Source organism: Rhipicephalus microplus, chromosome X, assembly GCF_043290135.1.
Source record: "Rhipicephalus microplus isolate Deutch F79 chromosome X, USDA_Rmic, whole genome shotgun sequence".
NCBI lineage: Eukaryota > Metazoa > Arthropoda > Arachnida > Ixodida > Ixodidae > Rhipicephalus > Rhipicephalus microplus.
In genome coordinates this window covers 8,334,563-8,354,621 of record NC_134710.1, presented here as the reverse complement: position 1 = coordinate 8,354,621, position 20,059 = coordinate 8,334,563, and the positions used below count along the sequence as shown (strand labels likewise).

The following is a 20,059-nucleotide window of genomic DNA, read 5'->3' as shown; positions in this document are numbered from 1 at the left end:
TGAAACTGCACAGAATTATGCAGTTTTTTCTGCTGATTTCAAATGTTTAATTAGTTTTTCTGTAACTCATCTTATTCCTGAGATTACTTAAGTTCACCCCCTATTGTTTAAGGCCGCCATAGAAAAAAATGTGCTTAATTAAAAGTGATATTTAAAATATCCTAACATAGACTAATGAATATAGATTGAAATAATCCAAGAGTTTTTTTTTTAAGCCTTTATTATTATTTTACAGCAAAATGAACTATCCGTTTTCAAAAGCAGTTGGAACTGTGTTAAAATTTTGATGAGTAATTAATTAAAAAGGCTTGTTCTCGAAATTCTGCTCCCATACTTGCACCCTACACACATACAGGTTTCCATTGCAAAAAGAATTATTGTTGTACCTGCTCTAGCTGCAGAGATATTGAGGCCTCAAAATTGAACAGTTGTAAATTTACTTTTTTGAGAAAAATGGAAAAAACTGAAAACACAAAGCTTCTTCAAAAAGAAACAATCATGGTGTGCATGTTTTGCAATCCTCATAAAAGTGCTCATAAATTCGTAGCAGAGCTTCTAACACAGGTGCCGGAAAATTATAAAAAGGCCTCGAAGTTGGTTCCCTATTTTTTGCAGGTTCTTCACGCTAACAGCACCAAGAATCTGGACAGTTAGATTGACTTCTTCGTGTGTAAAAATTTGCAGAGAGATAGCAAAATACTTGCAGATACCAAATGCGTCAATTTCAAAAAATTATTTTTTTTGTCACTTTTTGGTCCCAAAGAGCAGTCTGCCCCCTTAATGAAAGCTAAATAAACGGAGGGCTCTCCATGCAGTGGCGCATGTGCATTGACCTAACACACGAGGGGGAAGTTTCAGAAGACATATTTATTCATAAATCACAGGACATCCGTTATTAATTGATAATCAGTGATGCGCATCTGCACACGCTTGCCTTGCAGCGAGTCAATCGATTTCGCACGTAGCTTGCAAAGCATTTTTACTTCGGCTTCAGCATTCTCCTGGCAAGAGAAGTTGCGCGCAGAAATGTTCAGCGCCGACACTTTCTAAAGACGACGACAACAACGACTGCGGAGCGAAGCCTCCCGCTCTTCGCCACGCAGCCGCAGCATGGCCAGCACGTGACGAGAAAGGAAGAGCGTCTCCACGCGGAGAGAAGCAGATCGGCATTTGAGAGAAAACCAACACACCACGGCAGCTTTTCTTTCTTCTTTTTTTTTGCTCTCTTCGTGTGCGTTGTTGAAAGGAGAAGCTTGGCACCGGCGCGTGAGAGACCCCCTTCCCCTCCTCAAGACGCAGAGCTGTGCTCCTGCAAGGGCTGCAGAAGATAGTGCCTTTTTCCTTTCCTTCAACAACATACTAATTCAACCCAGCGACGGCTTTTTTTTTCCTTTCTCTGTTCGCGTGCGTCGTTGGAAGGAGGAAGGGTCTTTACATGGCAGGAACAGAAAAGAGAGAAGCGTGACACGGGCTCATCACAGATCGGCATTTGAGAGAGAGCAAATATTCCACCGCAGCCTTTTCTTTCCTTTTAATTTCCTTCACGGGCAGCCTTGAGGTGTCACAGGTGTCGCAGGTGCCCCCGTGGGATTGAGCGGGGTTTTGAGAGCAATTTCGGAGCACGGTATGTTCGAATTAACTGTCGGAAGTGCATGGGCGTTCGAATTACCGGGCGTTTTCGCCCATTGGAATACACACAGCTTTGACGGGACTTCATCGTGAGTTCATATTAACGGGAAGTTCGAATTATTGAGATTTGACTGTATCATCATGACTATGTGCCACAGAAATTTGGCAAGTACCCTCACTCACCACTGGTCCACTAAAAAGAAGCCAACAGCACAACATGAGGGAATGACAAAAGCAACGACGGCTGCTAGAATACCCCAGAGCGATGTAAGGCCTTCATCAATGAGGACCTACCGGCAGATCCATGAGAACGCTTGGTTTCAGCGCGAGTTTCTCTCTCTGGAATTTGTCGTGTCTGTGACTTCTCTGTGCTGAGAATTAAAGCAGAAACAACCAAGCATCACCTAGCTAAGGCCTAGTGATGATCTAGAAGCAACCAAATTACTTTTCAGAATCGTTCAGTTTTGCTGTGTCAAGCCTTGCATGGTCTAGTGCACACTTCGTTAATTTTCACAGCAGGCATCTGATCTTGCACATTCAACAGAGACCGGTAGCTTAAAGAATGACTGTCATACCACTCTAGGCAGCACCCAACATTTTGGTAGCAAGCTGCCGAGGTGAGATGTGTTCACACTGATTATCACTGCTGTGTTGAATGTGCATTTTTTTGGCTTTACACATGCTGCACAGTCACTCAATGAAGACTTGGTTTATGCAGCAGGTCTCAGGCTCACCAAAACAGGATTCTTTTGTTACTGACTCTAGTTTTTTCATGCTGTTCTATTACTCGGACATTTCTAGTGGAAATGTCAATGTAACAATGAAGATGACTAATCTGTTGCTAATTATACAAGAGTTGTCAAGGTTCCGAAGGTGCTGCAGTCGAGAGGAACGCTGTTACACCGGATACGGCTACACTGCCATGTAGCTCATTTCAGTCTCTCACAGTTGCCGCCCTGATGACTTATGTCTGACACTCAGTTTTGGCTTGACAGTGGTTAAGAGCTCGTGCAGATCATGTGCTCGTTTAAGCACAAAAAAAAGGAGGAGGGGGAGGGGGACTGCGCTGGTAAGCAATCATTCCAAAGTGAGTAAAGTTTACGAAGAAAACTATGAATGCACAACACGTACCTAAATGCACAACTGCTACTATATGACGCCAAAAATAAAACAACACTCCCATCAGTGAAAGCATTCAAAGTGATTCAAGCTGCGTAAGCTCAAACAAAACTGTTTGGCAGAAAATATATGATGAACGTCTTTCTAAAAAAGGTAATATTCAATGCCAATAAACATGTTTTTCATTGTGAAAATTCAGCGGGAATCTTATTTTACGGACAACTCTTGTAGTTAGAATAAAAGGCCAAATTTCAATTCGCCATATGCAGGGAAAGAATGCGAGTTACTACACAACTTCCCTTGTGCATTCAATACAATACACACCTGTCGCTCGGCATGGTCGGCCTGCCAGCCTGAGACATGTTCAATGAGTGAGTCGTTGTAGTAGTTGACCAATGAGGGGGTGAGGCTGGGAGCTGAGGGCTTGGGCACTGTAGATACAAGCGAGCCTGCGTTGCTGAGGCTGTGCAGACTGCTCACACTGGAGGTTGGGCTGTCTCTCCTGCACACCCCACAGACCATTGAAAGAAACAGTGCTCATCACCAACATGCAGCTGGTGAGTGAACACTGAGTGTGGGCAGCACTGAGTGTGGACACCGCACAAATCGACATTACATATCATCCGCACATCTCAACCTGCGTTGTCCACAGATGACAGCAAAACTTCCTGCGAGATAAGGCAAGTGCAGCTGGCCAGAGTGGCTGAGTCATATATACCACTATCAAATATCATCACTACCACAGGTCGACAGTTGGATCCAGTTGAGGCTGCCATCACGCATCGAATTCTACGCACCACTTCTGGTGTCACAAAACTTGGAACGTGCTTGCTATACTGGTGATTAAAATGCCTGATGGAAACAGAAAAGTCTTGCAGTAGCCTGCATAATAATGGCCACTACCTTGTGGCACAGGATTCATCAGAAAGAGGTGAGACTTTGAATTTGTGTCTACTGCCTTCATTGTTTTTCAAACATGTCTCACTGCTTGAGCAAGCATGACACACGCTGAAAGATTTCTATAGCCTCTGCAAATAATTCCATATCACATTATTTTGTGTTTTGGTTCCAGGACGCTGAGTTGGACAGTGACATCACTGTGCAGAATAGGAAGCATGACAGTGTGAGCCCACAAAGCCGTGATGCACACACTATTGCAGCATTTGCACACATGCATGTTGCAGGAAACTGCATAAATAAGTTTCCAGCAATGCAATCATGCGTATGACATTGGTAAAAATTTGTGTGTGAAGATGCCACTTGGTAGCACAATCCCAGGCCAACAAGCTTCCCTTGTTTGCAAGCTGTTCACACTTCTCATACACTGTAAAATGCATGCTTGTTTCCTCACCTTAGCCTGCCTGACTGCTCCTAATTCAATTTATATAATGCTAGCTAAGTGTGGGCTAACAAATTCTCAAGGGCTGCTGACATGGCTGTGCTAAGGCACCAACCTGGCTGAGTGAGCACTGTAGTCAGAACCAGGTGAAGCACCACGTCGGTTGACATCCACCAGAAGCTTGTCAGCTGGCACCAGTTGCTGCTGCAGGGGTGGCAGGCTGCGGCCAGGATGCACCACCTGGTAGGGTGATGAACTACTGGCAGCCTCCCTGTTGGTCGACTCCACCTGAGCCGCTGCACCATTCATTTCAATGTTTTTGCACAGCGGCACTCAGTACTTTACTGAGACAAGATTAATTGGTAAGCAGCGATTATCACAATGCTGATGAGAGTGGACGGCGAAAGGACTTCCTCAACTGCATCACTCACTTTGGAGTCTTTTCTCATCCACACCACTTCGATGACGTGGTCCCAGTAATTCACCAATATACCATTTTTTCAGGGAAGGTTCCCATATAAGCTCGAATAACTATCACAGAGCCTGTGCAGTGCTACCTACAGGAATGCTCATTCTGATGAATGTCTGGACTTTACATCTCCACATAGCAGTGAGACGCATCACTTCTACATTTCTTCTTTTTAAATAGGCAATAATTTCTGACCATATCTGATTATGCATTATCAAAAATTCTTCAACATAAATGTTTGCCTTCATGATTAAATAAAACATGCCAAAGCATAAATAATAGAAGCCACAAACAAACATGGTACTACGCTGATTACGTGGAGCCAAAAGCACCATTGTAAATAATTTTTAAGAACTTTGAAGCCCTAAGTAGAATTCTCACTTTTACATTGTTCTGCAAATTGTTTTCACCCAAAGTGGTTATTTTTATGCCTTGGGAAGACAGATTTTACCAGTTTGAAAAGTAATGCAGCATGCATTGCCGCCCACTAAATTATGCACAATGAAATGCTCTTTGCAAAAATGCAAGTTGTAGAGCAACAAAAATAACTTGGAATGAATAAAAATGAAAATTGTGTTATTTTGGTGACCGGCTGGTAAACAGTGCAATAAAAGCACGACAAACAAAAACATTCAAAACAAAGAAAAACAATAATATATTTTTTGAAGATAAATGACCTAGAAATAGTAAAAAAAACCAACAAATGTTTTACACAATGCTTCTATAAACAGAGACAAAGAAAACCTGAACTGAGGTGCTGCTGCATTGCTCGTGCTACGTGGCAAAGCATTAGTTGGTTTTTCGTGACACAAGTGAACTCATGAACTTCTCCCAGTATTTTTGTTTATTTTTTAAAACAATAATGAGCCTGCAGGTATTCCAATATAGATGAATGCCAGTGATGTGAACAATCCCTCTTAAATCTTATGTCCAATGAACTTCACTAGGTTGTCTAGCATCACCTCATTCCATAGTCACCTCTCTCCACATAAGTTAGCCTTTCAACATCTGCATGCAAGCATATTTATTTGTATTTCTGCAGATAGTATTGAAAAAGAACAAAAAATAACACCTTGCGCAGTCCTGAAATGTCTTGTGCCACTCCGTCATTGACCATCGCATGGGGCACACTTTGTTCCCTCAACTATAAGGTCCCAAAGAGCATCGGTGTCAATCACAGTGATCAACACGTGGTCATTCATGAAGAGCTGATAACGAGGCCATCGCAGGCAGTGTGTATGGAACCAATGACACTGAAGAACAGGGCACAAGCCATGAGGAGCAGAAGACTAACAGGATGTGTTGGATGATTCAGATGCTTGCCAGAACACAAGATGATTTTAATGTGGAGTACTTGCTGCATAATGAAGATCCATACATTTACTAGGTATCAAGGGTCCACAATAAAGCTAACTTTCCATTTTGCTGACCATTTCCCTATATTTACTGCGTCATTTTGAGTTGACAAAACTGTTGCAACAACAAAATTTTTCTGATTCCTAGCCAGTTTCGTGATTGCAGCATTTAACTGTACCATACTATCACGGCAAAAGTGCCATGAGTAAGAAGATTTTGCACAAAGATGACTTCCTTCTGCACTAGTATCTGCTTATCGTGTTCTCATTGTGCATTATAAAAAACTAAAATGTTTGCTCTAGGTCATTTCTAGATTTTCAGCTGCTGCCACCAAATATTCCAAATCCAACTCTGCAACCTCTGAGATCAGTGATTCGACAAGGAAGTCCTTCCTGGCAATCTCGACAATGTTGTCACTGATCTCAGGGGCATGCGTTTGAAATATAGAATGAGAGGGTGCAGGGCAACCTAACAAACATGACTTAATTAGAGCTGTGCGAAGAACAAAATTTCGAAGCTAATTCGAATATTGAAGTGTGAGTACAAATCAGATAAAATATTTCTTGTATATTTCTAGAATATTTTTTGAACAGTTCAAAGCAAAGTGCAGGGAGAAAAGTTGGAGAGGATCCTTAAGTATATTCTTATGAGATATAGCAATATGAGTGTGTTTCTTTTTGCTGGGTAGGTTGATCAAGTGCTGATGGGGTGTTATTTCACAGTTGTCTTATCAAGCATAAGGCAATGAAGAGGCCGCAATGTATTAATTAATACATGATTTGGTGCAGACAAAATGTTACCAACAACACTTAACACGTGAAAGGCAAAAATACTACTTCCTCTCCTCCTCTTTAAACTTCTTTAAAAGCGCGACTGATGTGGCAGACGAGGTCGTGCTCCCTTCAAGTTAGAAATGGCATCTGCTTCGCAGACATCAACATACAGGAACATTTCAGGTTTTAGATGCTAAAAATCTTTGGCATTGAATTTTTTGCACTTCCTGTTCAAATTTCATTTCCAAAAGGGCATTAATGAAGCCCCAACCTCTGGCACACCTATCATCTCGATGTTGATAGCAGTGTTTTATTGAGTCAATACATTGGCGACCATGGAGACTGTACGGCAGCTTTAGCACAATACAAAAGTGTAATGAGGTGAAACATACTGAATTCTTTAAGGGATCATTTAAAACAGATGTTCACTGTATGTCTTTTTAAAAATGGACCACAGCATAACTTGAAAGGCAGCTTTGCCACAATAAAAGAATGCGATGAGGTGAAGTATATATACTGAAAATCTGAAGGCATCACTTTCAATTAAGTGTTGAATGCATTTGTCTTTGGGAAGTTAGAACAGTTCAAAAAGTGAAAATTCTAGTACAAATCGAATTGCATAACAAGCCCTAGGCAAAAAATACTCGAAATTTAAAATATTTGCACACCCCTAGATGTATTCACACATTAAATATAGAACAAAACACATAGCACACTATGAATATCAATATACCTAAGAAATACATATTTGAACTACCCAACTGGAAAAAATATTATCAAGTTCCCTAACCAGTTATCTTAACCTGAGCTAGCCAACGTTTGCCTCAAAGTCAAGGGTACAGTGGAATGTTTTTACTCGTTAATCGACTGGATTTTCTCCAAGTCCAGACTTTAGCCGCACTCTGTCCAGGACTGCTGGTACAAACGTGCATAAACGCATCATCATTATCCTTGTTGCAGTCAGTGTAGGCCCCCTTTGCTTTCATGCCTCACTCATATACACCGACAAGGTCATAATCCTGTAGAGTTACAGGCACAGTAGGTGCCCGTAGTAAGTACCCGACACTTGCTTTATGTCCCATTACTGCCCAGCCTTTAAAGAGGGCCTGCTGCTGCGAGTCTCCAAACCACTTTAAGAGGCTGCAGCACCACCGACAAGTGTCGTAGTGGATGACGGCCACGCCTCGGATTGCCAGCGTTATGACCTTCCAAAATCAGTGAAGAGCTGGCAAGCCAACTTTTCTTGACCAAAGCCATGCCTGGAGTGTGTAATGGGTAGGAGGTCGACGACAGGTACGGCCGGCTTCTTTACGGTAGCTGGCTTTCCGTCGTCGTCTACATAGCCGATGCTCGCCAGTGAGAAGACGCGTTCTTGGAGACAGAACGAAGGATTATTTACACGATGGATGAGAAAACACTGTACAGAAATTTCACCATTATATACAAATGTCTTCGGCTTTTATAGCTCGTTGACTAATACACACGGCAGTTCGAAGAAGGCGATAACTAATGTTGCTGTGAATCAGGTGACAAATCAGTATTAGTAATCCACCCACCAGGATGGGTGCAGAAATTGGGCCATTCATGAGAAGAAGAATGTGGGTGAAAATGTCTATTGGTTAGCACGAGCGCACCACACAATGACGCACCCGGCCTACACCTTGAAGACACTGCAGGGCGAGGAGATAAAGCTCGGTGGAGGGGAAAAGTTTATCACCTCCGGGGAGATGGCCACTGACACGAACGTCAACAATGGTCCAAGCCTGCGTTCAGCTACAGTGTTCCAGAAATTTCTCGAACACGGCAGTCCAGGTGCTCCATCTCTGAGAACTGCTACTGCGACGGCTTCCCATGCTTCCGAACTGTTGGTTCTTTGTCACGACTTCGCGTAGGCAACAATGGCTGTGTAGACCGAGATTGCGCTCAACCTGTTGGCTCGCAATCTCGTAGGTCTAGACTGGGTGAAGCTCAAATCATCGAGTGCGCTCATCAGAGCTCTGTAATGACCAGTGGTGCCACCATGTCTCACGAGATGAGGAGGCACCGCTGAGGTGAGCAGGAGGGTATGATATGAAGGAGGGTATGACCATATATGATATGAGTATGCAGGAGGGTATGACCACAAGTTCAGCGTGTCGCTGAATTTGTGGTGCCAATGGTTTAATGATATTATAGCCTAAACGCCGACAAAACTTTAGAAATCTGATTCAGTGTCTCTTTAAAAGCACTAAATGGTGGAAGCGAACCTGTAAGTTTCAAAGTGTACTCACTTTGTGCTTGTTTCGTCAACTGGATAGCTTGCTGTAGGGTTCTAAATGCTGGAAAAAAAAAAGAAGAAGAAAGTCTTAAACTACCTTTATAGACTTTCAAACAATATGTGTCCTCCCCCCTCTTTACCCCCGGACCAACACTCACAAGGAGCCAAATACACTTGGGGTTTACAGTGTTTATGCAGAGGTTCCCGGAACAGGCATCTTTAAGCAATTTTTAGTACAGACATCACGTTAATACGAATAAAATAAGCTCTCTAGCCATTTTTACTCCAAATGATAAAATTAAAAACTAAAAACTGGCCCAACGTGCCAGCACCTGAATGTGATACCCCACAGCCTACACCTGGTCCACACACCAGAAAGAAACAACGTTGTGGCACAAGCCGTGTGCCACCTGGTGAAAGCCCCAGTGCACGAATGCTACATAAGAAAGCAGAAACTAGACTTACACTTCCTCCGTAGGCAACTGAAGTACCAGATGCCTGACATATTCGAGTCCCTGGATGCATTCGCAAAAAATGCCGCTGTGACCACAGACCAAATCAAACAAACATCCTTAAAGAACAAACTCACGGCACTGAAGAACAGTAGAGAGCAACAGAACGACAGCAAAATCTGCAAAAGCAACGTTAATCTTTCATCCAGACAATATCAGAGCAAGAGGTAAGCGTTCTGTCTAAAGGACATAATTTCAATACAACTCCATCTCTGCCCCAAATCATCACAGCTATTGAAGATGGCATACAGCACCTAGATAGATGTGCAAGAGACAACGTAAAACTCAAAACTAGCAGCATGACCACAGGAGAACCTAACAAAAAAAAAAAAAACAACAACTCTGAAAAGACCCAACAATAACCATCCAGCCAGCAGAGTAAGGCAATTGAACCGTTGTACTTGATCAAAAATCACATGAAGACAAGATAAAAAAACCTTCCAATCCATGAATAAGTGAAACTCGCGCGAGACCCTGTAGTGTATGGCAGTACCACTGGATGGCTCTACTATCAATGCAGTTTACAACAGTACTGCCAGATGCAGCATTTACTAGTTTTCATAATAAGGGCTGCCAATAAAACATGACGTCACTTGTCTGCCTGTAGACTCTGATGTCGTGTCATTACTCCCCGGATGCGCTCAACATGGAGTCAGAAGTGGGCAGAATTCATCTCCGCTGATCCCGCGCTTGCATCCTCATGACAAGGCCCCGCTGCCGCTACCAGTGCTCCCCCATGACGACTAGTGGTGCCGAGGGCTCTGCCGAAACGCTGAATTCGTCGGCCACTCTGTTTCTACCAGACAGGGCTCAGGCGCGTCCACTATCACCGTTTGACTTCGGTAGCTCCTGGCCCACATAGCTGCTGCAGTTGGAGGACTTCTAATTCGCAACTAGAGTTTACGTTGCTCCGGCTGAGCTAGAAGTGCACTACATTCTCCAGTCTTGGGCAGTAACTTGTAACTGTAACCAGTTACTTTTTAATTATAGGAACTTGTAACTGTAGCCCTGTTACTTTTTTACACAGTAACTGTAATGAAAAATGCCATTACAGTTACTTTTATTTTTGTAAAATGCCAGGCCGGCCGATCGTCTTCGGAACTAGGGATACTAAAGTAAGAGAGAAGCTGCTAGCAGACAACAAGCTTACCTTGGAAAACGCCGAGAAAACTTGCAAGGCGGCAGAAATATCCGCAGCACACCAAGAAGCTTGGGGTCTAGACACGAAGCAGGATGACCCGGTGTGCAAACAAAGCCACGTGGCACGTACTGACAGGCGCAAAGACTACAAGTGTCTGAAATGCGGACGAACACACGAGCTGCGTAATTGCCCTGTGTTTGGAAAGGCATGCAGAAAGTGCAAAAAAAAGAACCACTTCACAGGTTGCTGTAGGGCGAGCGCTAATATCGACGAACTCGAAGACGACTTTGACGTCCTCGAGATTTCGGTAAACAAAATCAACAGGAAACAGGACTGGACTGTAAAAGCACGTGTAAACAATGCGTCAGGGCAACTCAAAGTTAACTGAAGCTAACCCTGAAGCTAGGGATCTGAAGCTACCTTGCTGCCCTTCGGACCTTATAAAAAAAAATGCACCCGAAGCCACATCAACCGAGCAGTGCTGTCTTGCGTTCGTATGGTGGGGGTATGATTAAACACTTGGGTGTTATCAGGGCAGAAGTAGAAATTGACAGTCGCAATACCATAATGGACTTCTTCATCGTACGCACGGACATCAAGCGATACTTGGCCTGCAAGCATGTGAACAAGCAGGATTCCTGTCCTGATGAGTTCACAGGGTATCTGAAAATAGCTCACAGAAAGTGGTTAAAGACTTTCCACACTTGCTTTCTGGCGCAGGCTGCATCCAGCGACGCTACTGAATGGTGCTCCGCGAGGGAGCAAAACCAGTCGTCCAAACAACTCGCCGGGTGCCCCTGGCCCTACAGAACACCACTCAAGGAAGAACTACAGTGCATGCAGCGAGCCGGAATAGCCGTAAAAGCCAAGGAACCTACATATTGGGTGAGCCCACTTGTTCTTGTATGAAAGAAGGACGGCAAGCTGCGTGTTTGCATTGACCCTCGAAAGATTAACGAAAACCTAAAACGGGAGCACTACGAAATGCCTCGACGCGAAGATATTGAAGCAAAACTCGCAGACGCCGTAGTCTTTTCATGATTAGATGTGAACTCTGGGTTTCATCAAATCCCGTTAGATGACGAAACTTCGAGGATTTGTACATTGTCAACACTGTTTGGACGTTATTGGTTTTTGAGGTTGCCATTTGGCATTTCGTCGGCGCCAGAGCAGAGGTCTTTCCGCAGACGCTCAATGAAATTTTTGAAGCAGTCCCTGGTGTAAAAGTGTATGTTGACAACATATTAATCTGGGGTATATCAAGGACAGAGCACGACGAGCGCCTGCGACTTGCATTAGATGCTGCAGAACGGGCGGGCTTGACGTTCAATCGAGCAAAGTGCACGGTCGGCGTTGAACAGATCGAATTTTTGGGCGATGCTATTGGTGCTGAAGGCATCAGGCCCAGCCCTACCCTAATAAAGGGTATGATAGAAATGCTGCCACCAGCCGATAAGGTCACAGTCCAACGAATGCTGGGTGTTGAAAAACTATTTTGCCAAGTTCGTGCCGTCCCTCACTGAGAAAACAACGCTGCTCAGAAGCTTGATCAAGAACGACGCAGTTTTTGGATGGTCAGAAAACCACGTGCACGAATGGAAACAACTATGCGATACTTTGAGCAAGCACCCACTGCTAGCAATATTTGATCCCAAAAAAGAAACTAATGTGTCCTGTGACCCGTCGCAAAATGAAATGAACGCCGCGCTTCTGCAACGTCATGGCAGCCATTAGAAACCCGTGGCATATGCGTCAAAGGTATTATCGGATATGGCGCAGCGGTATTCTCAAACAGAAAAAGAGACAACGGCCATTCTGTGCGGCTGTGAAGGATTTGACCACTTCGTGCACGGACGCAAAGTAATAGTCGAAACTGATCATCGCGCCATGATTGCCATTTATAAAAAAGCAATAGGCGATATCCCAACCAGGCTGCAGCGGTTTCTCCTACGGTTATTGTGTTACGACATCGACCTATGCTTCGTTCCAGGGAAGCAGCTGGTGCTTGCCAACATGTTATCAAGGGGTTCAATCAAAAACGACGGGGCTGACATCATGAGTGACGACGCAGACGTGCACGCTGTAAGTTTAGTCTCGTCACTTGTCAGTGACTACACGTGGAACAGGCTTATAATGAAAACCAGCAGAGACCTGTATCTAAGCTCTGTTCGTAACAGCATTGTTGCCGGCCTGCCTATCGAAGGACAGCTCAAGTCATTTGCTGGCGAGCTATCTGAAGTCAAAGGCGTCCTTCTTAAAGGCTGCAAGATTACAATACCAGCAAACATGCGGAAGGAAATCTTGGAAAAGATCCACCAAGGACACATTAGCTTGAATAAGAGTAAATTAAGAGCACCGCATTCAGTATTTTGGTCCGGAATGAATTCTAATATTGACAAATTTGTTCAGACCTGTGCAGTTTGCAAAAAGTATGCGTACCGCCAGCCACGAGAGCCACTTCAAATGCGTCCTATGCCAGACCAAGCCTGGTATAGGGTTGGTATAGACCTCTTTCACTACGATGGAAAACCATACCTCTGCGACTACGACGCCTATTCAAACTTCCCCGAAGTAGATATGCTCATAGAAACGACGGTGAGAGCGGTCATCGAATCAATCAGGGCTATCTTTGCCCGATATGGTATCCCCATTGAGGTCTATACAGACAATGGCCCACAATTTGCAAGTAAAGAATTTGCTTCATTTTCCCGAGCGTACGAGTTCCGACATGTTACCTCCAGTCCAGGATTTCCGCAGTCCAACAGGCTAGCGGAAAAAGGGGTACAAATAGTGAAGAGGATCTTAAAAAAGAGCATGGAAGCTAAACAAGATGTTTGGCTGGGGCTTCTCTTGTACAGGAATACACCGCTGGAAGCTGACGGCGGATTGCATACGGAGCTGCTCCAAGGTCGGATCCTGCGCTTGACATTGCCGTGCATCCCAAGGAAGCCCGGAACCCCGGTTTTCAAGCGCCGCCTCTAATACGCCTCTTATATAATAAAATGGGGTAGGTTCGAAAAGCCTGGAGCGGATTGAGCTGCTTTTTTGTCAATGTGGCCGGATCTCGCACAGCAATTCCGATTTCCGGGAGATTTTCATGGCAACCCTATCCCCGTGACAACCGTTTCATGACGACCCCCCTGCCCCGAAAAAAATTTCTGGTCCTGCCGTCAAAACACGTTGTGTATAGTAGACAATAGCAACCTTTCCTTTTGTGATCCTTTCCTGATCTTTTGCTGCCCGTTTTGCCGATGTAATTACATGAAGTTCATTTTCCTTTCACACAAAGGGAGAAGCCGAGACTAAAGGCTGGAGTGCCTGACAAAGGCCTCGGCTCCCTTGTACAGCCTGACATCAATAAACGAAAACACATAATTGCAGTGTTAGCTGCATTTACCAGTGTAAAACAATGCTGTTAAGCATGCAGCTTAGACAAAATAAAAGTATTAAAAAACACAAACTGATACAACATAGCAACTTGTCCTAAGCACAAATCAGATATGAATAAATATTTCTTTGTTTGCTTTTTTAATAATTTCAATCCAATATAAAAATCAACATTCGTCAACATTATATTGAGAGCCACAGTTACCGGATAATATTTTGTCTGTTTCCCATAGTTTGCGCACGGAATCCAGTGTATTTGTTTTCGAAAGTGCTATGCAATATTAGACAAAGTGCAGTTTTGAGTCTGTAGGTGAGTGCTCTTAATATACTGCGACAGTCGAAAAAGATAGACTACGTTCACTTTAACAAGTCTTAACTACAAAACAATAACAACATGTAAAAATTTTTGGTAATGCCATGGTACCCATAAATGCACCGAAAAGCTCCCTTTTTAAGTACTAGTAGTTTTTGATAGTAGGTGTAGTTGTTCCCCATACGAGAATACAAGAGGTGAACTTAGAATACACAAGCGAGCGCATAATACATTTGCAGTCTCAACCTCACGCTAAGAGACAAGCTACTTTGTAGAGACAGCCAAAACATTTAATTATTTCAGATGCTCATATTGACACATAAGTGTTCCAGGAATGGTTCTGATGAAACCAGACACCAAAAAATTTAATCCGATCAACTTCATGTATTTTTAGCCATCCAAATTGAATATTGGCCTTATAGGAATCACCAGTATTAATTAGCCTATAAAAACATGCCCAGTTTTAGATAAATTTAAGGAGACCATGTTGCATTGTAGCCATGAATGCAAGTTTCACAAGCACCTGTTTACTGTAGCCACCGCTTGTACAAGAGATTTTACAGCAAAAAATATGTTCGTATCATACGTAAACATAATCATGCCATGAGAGCCTGGTAGAGCCTGGTAGTTTATTAATGTCAATAATACATATATTAATAGCAAAAGTGGTTCTAACATGGAGTCTTGAGGGACTTCACAAATGACAGTTAGTCACTTAGCTGTCACATCATTCGCCCATACGGACTGCATCCAATGGCGTAAATAATCCTGCATCAAGTGTGACACCACTTACACCATAGTAATTTACACCATAACTTTTTAAAAAGGATATTGTGCTGTAAGCAGTCAAACGCTTTGTCAACTACTTTGTCGCCTTTCAGCTGGGCCAGATCGGCAACGGGCATCAAATGCCGGTCTACCTGGATATACCCTCGGCGCTGACGGTGCATCAGAGAGGCTCCAGGCAATTTATCGTGCGATCGACTGGGAACGAAAAAAATGCGGGTGACTGTAATGTTCTCCTGCACTGCAGACGGTCACAAGCTATCACCCTATGTGGTTTTAAAACGAAAGATGCTGCCCCCAAACAATGTCGTCTGCTGCCAGGACAAGGGGTGGATGGACGAATGCTTGACTGGATAAAGGAGCACTGCTGGGGCTTCCTTCAATGCTTGTGCTCGACGGGTTTTGGTGTCACCTGACCGACTCTGTAATGGCTGCACGGCTCCCGCACTGAGCTCGTTGGGATGACATCACAGCTGCAGCCGCTAGATGTGTGCCTTCATTTAAGGATCATGTCAAGCACCTGTACGCGGAGTGGATGAGGTCCGGAGAACCAGAAGTGACCCCTGCCGGACGGTTGAAACGGGCCTCGCCAGCGATGTTGTGCTCATGCATAGTCAAGGCGCTCGTTCAAAAAGTGCTCCATCTTGAATGTGCTTGATGACCCTGAGAATGATGTGCTGTGGGAGAACATTCTCGACAAGGGAACTTCGAAAGAGTGTGCTTCAAACGATGACGATGAATGAAGTGCGTCAATAAATGCATTTTCCTGTTTTTTTTTGTTTTTTTTTTCGGGCTATATTCTGGTCGGGTGAAAACTGTTTTTCTAGTGTTCGCTATCCCCAAATTACACCCCGGACTATATGCGGGTCCCAGCTATACGCGCGCTTTTACGGTACTTCTTTGCGGCTGCCCACGACTCCGTGGCCACAGTGTCTGCATGAAAAGCTTTGTGTTTGGCACCACTGCTGTCCCATTTCTTGTTTGAAAGGACTTTTTTGATGCTTATCGTGCGGAGGTGCGTCATAGTCCTGTGTCCTCATATGGTCGAGAGCTGCGCCTCTCAATCTGAAACCAAAACTGGTCGGTAATGAGGAGCCTGAAATTGATTTCATGCCACCTGCTGCAGCAAACGATGTCGTCTTGCGACTAAGAAGCTCCCAGGAACACACTGCAGCGAAAAAAACGTAAGGCTCAAAACTTTTGAGCCTCACGTTTGACCAGTCGCTTCAAAAAAACGTGACACATCAAAGTTTTTGTGTCAGTAACCCTTATAACTGTTTCATTGCAGTTAAAAGCAAGGGCTCAGAATATTCACAAAGATGCATTGCACTGAATTTTATAAGGCAATATTTAAGCCAATCAGAATGCTAGAATATTGAAATGATCTGAGATGTTTTTTTTTTATTCCCCCCCCCCCCCGTCTCTTTTTTGTGCTTACCTGTCCTTCTGGGATATTGCATGCCAAATGCAGCGTTTTTCTGACCATCATGAATAAGATGGAAAAAATGTCCACATGTTTCTCGAAGTTCGAAACTCGTTCTCACCGTTTATTTACATTACCAAAAATTTTCTTGCCTATTTTTGAGAGTCTGTAGTTTGGCGCCGACCGAGCTAGAGGGCATCAAATATTTATGTTTTTTTCCAGACCCGCTGCGACGATCTAGTGGCTAAGTTACTCGGCTGCTGATCCGCAGGTCGCGGGATCGAATCCCGGCTGCGGCAACTGCATTTCCGGTGGAGGCGGAAATGTTGTATGCCCGTGTGCTCAGATTTGGGTGCACATAAAAGAAGCCCAGGTGGTCGAAATTTCTGGAGCCCTCCACTACGGCATCTTTCTTAATCATATAGTGGTTTTGGGACGTTAAACCCCACATATCAATCAATTTTTTTCAAAAGATGTTTTTCGAATACACTCGATAAAATGGTATTTGCAGTAATGTTATGAAGTGATCCAACTGTAAAAATGATGACTTACTTATGTTTATCTATTCTTTGAGCTTTCTTGGTAAGAGCAATACTGAATAAAGTTGCCAGATTCGGTACATTGTTCCGGGAACAGGGCTTGCTCAAAAGGACACAAAGGCCTGTTTGACAAGCTATAAATTAAAATTATTTAGACGCTGAAGTTATAGCAAATAGTCTGAAAAAAAAAAATTGCAAATTTCACTAATTGGGGGGGGGGGGGGGGGGGAGCTCTGTATTCAGCATCAAAAAACTTGCCTTGGTAGTCGGACTAAAATATGCACAATAGCTAATTTGAAAGCGTCGAGCATAAGCTAAAAATAGCTGAAGTTTCTAGAGGGTATTACTTTTTGAACTTAACACACACACACACACACACACACACACACACACACACACACACACACACACACACACACACACATACACACACACACACACACACACACGTGTGTGTCCACCACCAGTTTTTCGCCTACATAACTCAAGCGGCAAGACACACTCGCAAAAGCAATCTTCAGCAGAAGGCCAGTGACCAGGGATACAGAAAGCAAAGTTGGTGCTCACTACAGAGGAATAGAAATGGGTATGGGATTATCATCTATGTGCCATTGTTAACACAGAAGTGCACTACAAGGAAAGGGGTCAGTGTGGTGACTTGCAGATGAGCCAACTTCAAAAATATTAAAGTAACAAATTCTACCTTTTTGGGGAGTTCCGCGAATACAGAAGGTGTGTTATACACACTTTATAAAATATTTATTCATATTCAGTAGATAAGCTTTATAGTACGTTACAGTACAACATCGTTAGAACTGAGCTGCTAGAACAGACATTTGGATACTACATACTAATTGGCGGCATTATGCCGACCTACCTGATTGGTCTTATTTATTGGGCTTCGCATACTACGGATTCTGGTACAACGGACATTTGAATATAATTGACTAAAATGTGAGGCCAGCAATGTGGTCGGGAGATCCGTATCGCGAACTATTTTAGACATCCTAAATTCTAACCCCTGAATTCAGAAACACTCCTTGACTTGAACTAGACTTGCCACCATAGGCGTGCGCACAACGGGGGCAGAGGGGGCGGCCGCCCCTCCTACTCACTTAAGAAGGGGGCTAAAAATTCTTTCCATACATTTACTAGGGGGCGGGACGCTTTCCTAGTCGATTAAAGGGGGGGGGGGGGCACCAATCCTGCCCCATACATCATTTGATTAGAGAGGGGGCGCTGTGATGAACCATCGCCCCTCCCCTCCGAACGTGGATCCTGCGCACACCTATGCCTGCTACCGCCTTCAACGCAGCACAAATGCATTTCGAACGCGCTGCTTTGGACATTGCCAAGGATGCACACACGCGTTTCAAACAGGCTGCATTGAAGGCGGTGGCAAGTCAAGTTCAAGTGAAAGAGCATTTCTGAATACGGGGGTAAAGCTCCCGAGAGCAAACATTGCTTGGCATACTTTTGGGATGGGAATAGCACCGCGGATATCGATGTACCAAATTAAGAATGAAAGCCACCGATCTCCAGTCTGTTGAAGGGCCATTCACCAGGTTTGACGATTTTGAGCTGACAAGCGTAATGCGTAGAAAGGGCGTCAAGATCAAGTCTGTCAAAATTTGCAATGCTACGCGCCGCCGCAATTGGTCAAATTTCAAGATAAACGCTGCTCCCCTTTTCTTTCACAGGCACGCACCCAGAGAATGAGGGCAAGATGTGCACGTGTGAATTGCCCTAGGCACACGGCACGGCGAAAATTATTTACCACGACATGCGTAGTTTATGTCATTTGTTGCTTGTAGAGATTAATAAAACTTGAGTTAAATAATGAGAAGCAAGAAGGAATGTGTGCGCCTTGTTTCCATTTTTTTTCCCAGTTTTTTTGCAATGATATGCGCGGCTACTGTGCCAGCATTTCACATGCTTTCGTGTTCCCACATCGAGCAGATAACAGCCGTCAAAGCAAAAGTAGGGGCTTTTAGCTTGTACGTATACTTCTTTACGTAACCGTGTTACCGGATACCGGATAGAATCTACGCATGCGCGGGTCTTGACGGAATGTACACCTTCACATTTTCCGCCAGATCAGGTTTAAAAGTTCACGTTTCCCGCCATATAGGCTTTACGTTTCCCGCCCTAACTCGCAAATCCACCTTCGTTTTTAGAAACTTGTGGTATCCGCATTGCGGGGGCTCGCATTGCAGTGGCTTGGTACCGCCGCCGAGAGGCGGCGGTTTTCTTTAGGAAGTTCCATTTTCAAAATAGCCAAGCCTCGGTGGGTTGCAAGCCCAGCGCTGTGCTTCGCGCACTAACGCCAACAAAGACAGGCGACCCTGAGTGCCACCTCAGCGTGGCAGTGCCGCTTCACGCGGGAACCACTTCACGAGAACCGTGGGGCGAGGTGGGCTACCCGCTGTTCCCTCCCTCTTAGCCGTGTGAGCATCCAACTCCACTCACACGTTGCCCGTAGCGGACCTCTAGGAGGTGGGGAGGGCATGATCCGAGGTCGCGGCTCCAACTAAGCTGGATTACATGGGCACGCCACCACCCGTACCGTCCAGGCACCTGGATCACGGAATAGACCGGACACTTCTCTGCTAGGTGTGCAAGGACCGACTCCTTATCAGCGGCATCCACATACGCTGGATTACAGAGGGACGCAAGCACCTCCTGCCAAAGCTGCCTAGTCTGTCAGGTCCTGTCTCAAGGAATGCGTTCCTAATGCCAGCACTTCTGAGTCGTCAGATTACAGGAGCTTACCACTCTCCCAGCCATTCCGGCATTGTTCTCTTTGCAAAGCGAACTATGGTGTTAGCCTTCCTTGGAAACACACCTTGGCGCAGTGGACCACTGTCCACTCGTGTGAACTTCATTCTGTAAGGTACCTCGCCCCCAGACGCTGAGTTACAGAGGCTCGCCACCACCTCCGGCGTGGATGTAACCAGGTACCCGTTAAAAGAACACACCCGCCAGTCCGAGCGCCAATAGCCATTACATTGTTTCA

At 44.5% G+C, this 20,059-nt stretch overlaps 1 protein-coding gene across 3 annotated transcripts in view; it reads right to left on the bottom strand.

Moving 5' to 3' along the window:
- LOC119175641 (WW domain-containing adapter protein with coiled-coil) overlaps positions 1 to 20,059 on the bottom strand; it is a 239,138-nt gene that overhangs the window by 49,380 nt on the left and 169,699 nt on the right. For all 3 annotated transcript variants that reach the window (XM_037426555.2, XM_037426557.2, XM_037426556.2), the window contains 3 exons: positions 8,956 to 9,003; positions 4,203 to 4,383; positions 3,073 to 3,250 (listed from right to left, as the gene is read on the bottom strand). In XM_037426555.2, the coding sequence (XP_037282452.1) occupies positions 3,073 to 3,250; positions 4,203 to 4,383; positions 8,956 to 9,003 (407 nt within the window). The remainder of the gene's footprint in view (positions 1 to 3,072; positions 3,251 to 4,202; positions 4,384 to 8,955; positions 9,004 to 20,059) is intronic.